At 58.5% G+C, this 3,182-nt stretch overlaps 1 protein-coding gene across 1 annotated transcript in view; it reads left to right on the top strand.

The window, feature by feature from the left end:
- Positions 1 to 3,182, top strand: part of VEGFA (vascular endothelial growth factor A) — a 14,614-nt gene that overhangs the window by 850 nt on the left and 10,582 nt on the right. The window contains exon 2 of the mRNA XM_006881948.1: positions 2,203 to 2,254. Within this exon, the coding sequence (XP_006882010.1) occupies positions 2,203 to 2,254 (52 nt within the window). The remainder of the gene's footprint in view (positions 1 to 2,202; positions 2,255 to 3,182) is intronic.

The following is a 3,182-nucleotide window of genomic DNA, read 5'->3' as shown; positions in this document are numbered from 1 at the left end:
GTGACCTCTCGAGGTAGCCCCACCTCGGGGACTCGGGGAACCTCCCCTGCCCCTTCCAGTACCACCTCGATCTCTGCTCCTCTCCTGGGCTAGGAGGAATTCCCGCACGCCTCTTCTCTCCCCATTTGCTTCCTAGAGAGGAAAGGAACCCTTGGCACCCCTTTATTTTCCACTCTTCTCGCTCGAGAAGCCGCTATCCGGCTCCTCCCCTGTCTCAGAGTCCCAGGAAAGGATGATCCGGGTCGGGAGTTGGGGTGGGAGCCCACCGCGGCGGCGCTTTGTCGATTCTACCTAAAGTCGCGACCTGGTGACAGTCGGCGTCTCTCCCCTCCTCCACACTTCCGAGTGGAGCCGCGCTTAATCTCTTTAGGGGCTGCCAAGGGGAATATTTAAAAAGAGTGTCACCATTTCGCTTTACACTGGCATTGGCGCCTTGGGAATAGACTTTCCTGAACCTTTGGAAGGGGCTACAGCCCCCACCTCGGCTGCAGTCTGTCTTGGCCTTTACGTTGGGCACCCCCTCCTCCAGATCCTTGTAACTCGGTGCGGAGAGAGGCCTGCCGGCCACCCCAGGGCCTTCCATACATGCTTTGCCCTGGCGGAGTGGGGCAACAGGGCAGGGAGCAGAAGCAGGTGGTTTCCAAACTTGCCCACCCTGCTTGCTTTTCAAAGTCGCCTAAGGGCTCATCTGCCTCACCTCCCTTCCACCCTCCTTCAGCCACCTAGTCCCCTCAGAGAGGAGGCTGAAGGAAGGAAATGGGCAAGGGTCCCCGGTGCCACCTGGAGTTCCTCAGACCCTGGCACAAAGGCCTTGGCTCCAGGCCGCTGGCTTGGGGGAGGAGGAGGAGTGGCTGCCTGGCCACACTGTGACCTTCAGAGGCCCCCAGAGAAGGGCACCTGGCCCCTCCCTGCTCAGAACCACCCCTCCTGGTGGCCCCTGGCCGCGGAGGGGACTGTGAAGTTTCTGTCCTCTTTCCTCCTTGGCACCCCAGAGGAGCAGAGTGGAGGGAAAAGCTGGCAGCGTGAAGGTTGGGAAGGGGGCTCCTGGAGGGAACTGCAGGGAGACTTTCTAGCTGAGAGTGGAAATGTTCTCTTCCCCCGAGGGGCCTCCTGTGGCCGTGGCCCTGGGGGCCAGGCTGGCATTCTAGGGTGTATTGGGGGTGAGTGGGTAGGAGAAAGACAAGTCACAAGTGACAAATGGGACTCTTTCTTTTTGGGGTCAAGCTCAGGGGGCTAGATGCTGCTCTGCTGTCTGGGGAGTAGTGGGGTGAGGAGAACTGGAGACCCTGTGGAAGGGCTTGTAGAAGCCTTTGCCTCTTTGGCGCTGTCAGCTCCACATGGCTGAGCCTGTTGACCTTCACAGCTTATGGGGAGAGGACTGCTCTGAAGGGGGTAGGGAGGGGTAGGGGAGGCTTCAGGCCTCAGTAGGGCAGGGGGCCCCCTAGGGGCTGGGCAGTGAAAGGGCATAAAAGGCTTCCCTGGCTGCATTTTAAGGAACGTGCTTAGGTGAGAAGAAACCAGGGAACAAAGTGGGAATGAGAGATTGGGGAAGTTTTCGACATAGTTAGGTGTTGGGAAATTTATACAGAGGAAGAGACTGGCATTCCCCCTTACCTTTCAAGATTTTCCTCCCGGGCAACCTGTGGGAATGCATTATTCCTGAAGCCTGGAGTTAGGGTGGGGGAGGATGGTTGATGCCCTTCGGTCCTCTGTACCCCTCCTCCCTCGCCAACACCAGCTCACCCTGGTATTTGTCATGTCAGCAGGAGAAGGTCACCATGTTGTTTTTCTTGCCCCCAGTCCTGCCTTCCTGTCCCAGTCCAAACTTGCCCTCCTGCTTGACCCTAATACTTAGCCATGGCTTTGGACCAGGACAGCAGGGAGGCAGAGCAGGTTCCCTTTCTTAGTGCTGTAATGGGACAGTGAGGGTGAGGAGAGGAAGCTGTGGGGCAGGGGTGTGTTTCTTTTAGGTTTTGAGTGCCTCACCCTCCAATATCTGGTTAGGCTTTAACTTGCCTAAGAAGTCAGGAGTGGTGGGTTTGCTGCGTAGAGGGAGCCCCTGACTTTGCCCTTTGCCAGCCCAACTCAAAAGACTTGGAGAATCCAGAGGCTGTGGCTAGGAGGGAAGCAGGGAGGGAGGAGGAGCTGATGGCTGGACCTCTGGCCCCTGCCCCCTACCCATGCCTCCATCTTTGTCCTCAGTGGTCCCAGGCTGCACCCACCACAGGAGGAGGAGAGACGAAATCCCATGAAGGTGAGTCTTGGATGGAGTCCCCTTGTGTCCTGAGGGGCTGGATGGGAAACCGGGTTCCTTCTCTTCAGGCCTGTGTAGGAGAGGGGCAGGGGAATGTGGACATCGAGGAAAGGAGGTGAACACTCGGGGGTTAACCCTTTCGTTTCCTCAGGCCACTGCTAGTTGCCAGCAAGATATCATTTAGAGAGCGAGATCTGTGAACACAGACCAGAAAGAATGATGGTCTAAGGGTCCAGCTATCTAGGGAGGTTTCTCATTTCCCAGGGTGTTGAGCACCTCCTACTCGATTATGCCCACCTGTGGGTTCTGCATGGTGGTGGTGGCCTGTATGCTTTCTGTTGAGAAAGCTGGCTTTGTGTGAGCCCAGTCTGTGTCATCAGTACGAGGGCCTCCTCTGACCCCTAGCTTGCATTTCCTTGGAGGTGCAGGAAGCCCTCTGCCAGCCTGCCCATGTGCTGGTTGGGTGCCCTGAACTTCCTCCCAGGGCCAGCAGAGGGCTGGCTGTAGCTGCAGGCGCCCCGCCCCCTGCCCAGCCCCTGATGCTGCCTTCCTTTTGTTCCACGGTGGTTTAGAGTAGGGGATCCTCCCTTTTCTCTGGGGACACCCTGGCTCTCTCCACACCCCAGTGTGGCTCCTGCTCTAGCCTGGGGGAGGGGTGCCTGCTGCCTGCTCCTCCATCTCTACCCCCTGAAGAGGGAAGGGCCCCGGGGTCTTCCTCCAGGCCAGTTTCTCCTGAGCCAAATCCAGTGTGGCCCAGGGACCGGGCCAGGGACAGTATTTCCAGCCCGGAGCCTGGTGGTGCCCAACCGGTTCTGCCTCCTCTGTCCCCACCCCAGGGAGCACTTTCCTGGGCTCTGGCCTGATTTCACAGCTACTGTGTGGCCTGGGCCATTGACAGACACCTCCCCACCTCCAGTGCCACTGCTCC

The sequence above is a fragment of the Elephantulus edwardii genome, unplaced genomic scaffold, assembly GCF_000299155.1.
Source record: "Elephantulus edwardii isolate Elephantulus edwardi_28Jun2011 unplaced genomic scaffold, EleEdw1.0 scaffold00017, whole genome shotgun sequence".
Classification (NCBI taxonomy): Eukaryota; Metazoa; Chordata; class Mammalia; order Macroscelidea; family Macroscelididae; genus Elephantulus; species Elephantulus edwardii.
The sequence above is the reverse complement of the archived record's forward strand: the minus strand, read 5'-3'. Positions and strand labels throughout refer to the sequence as shown.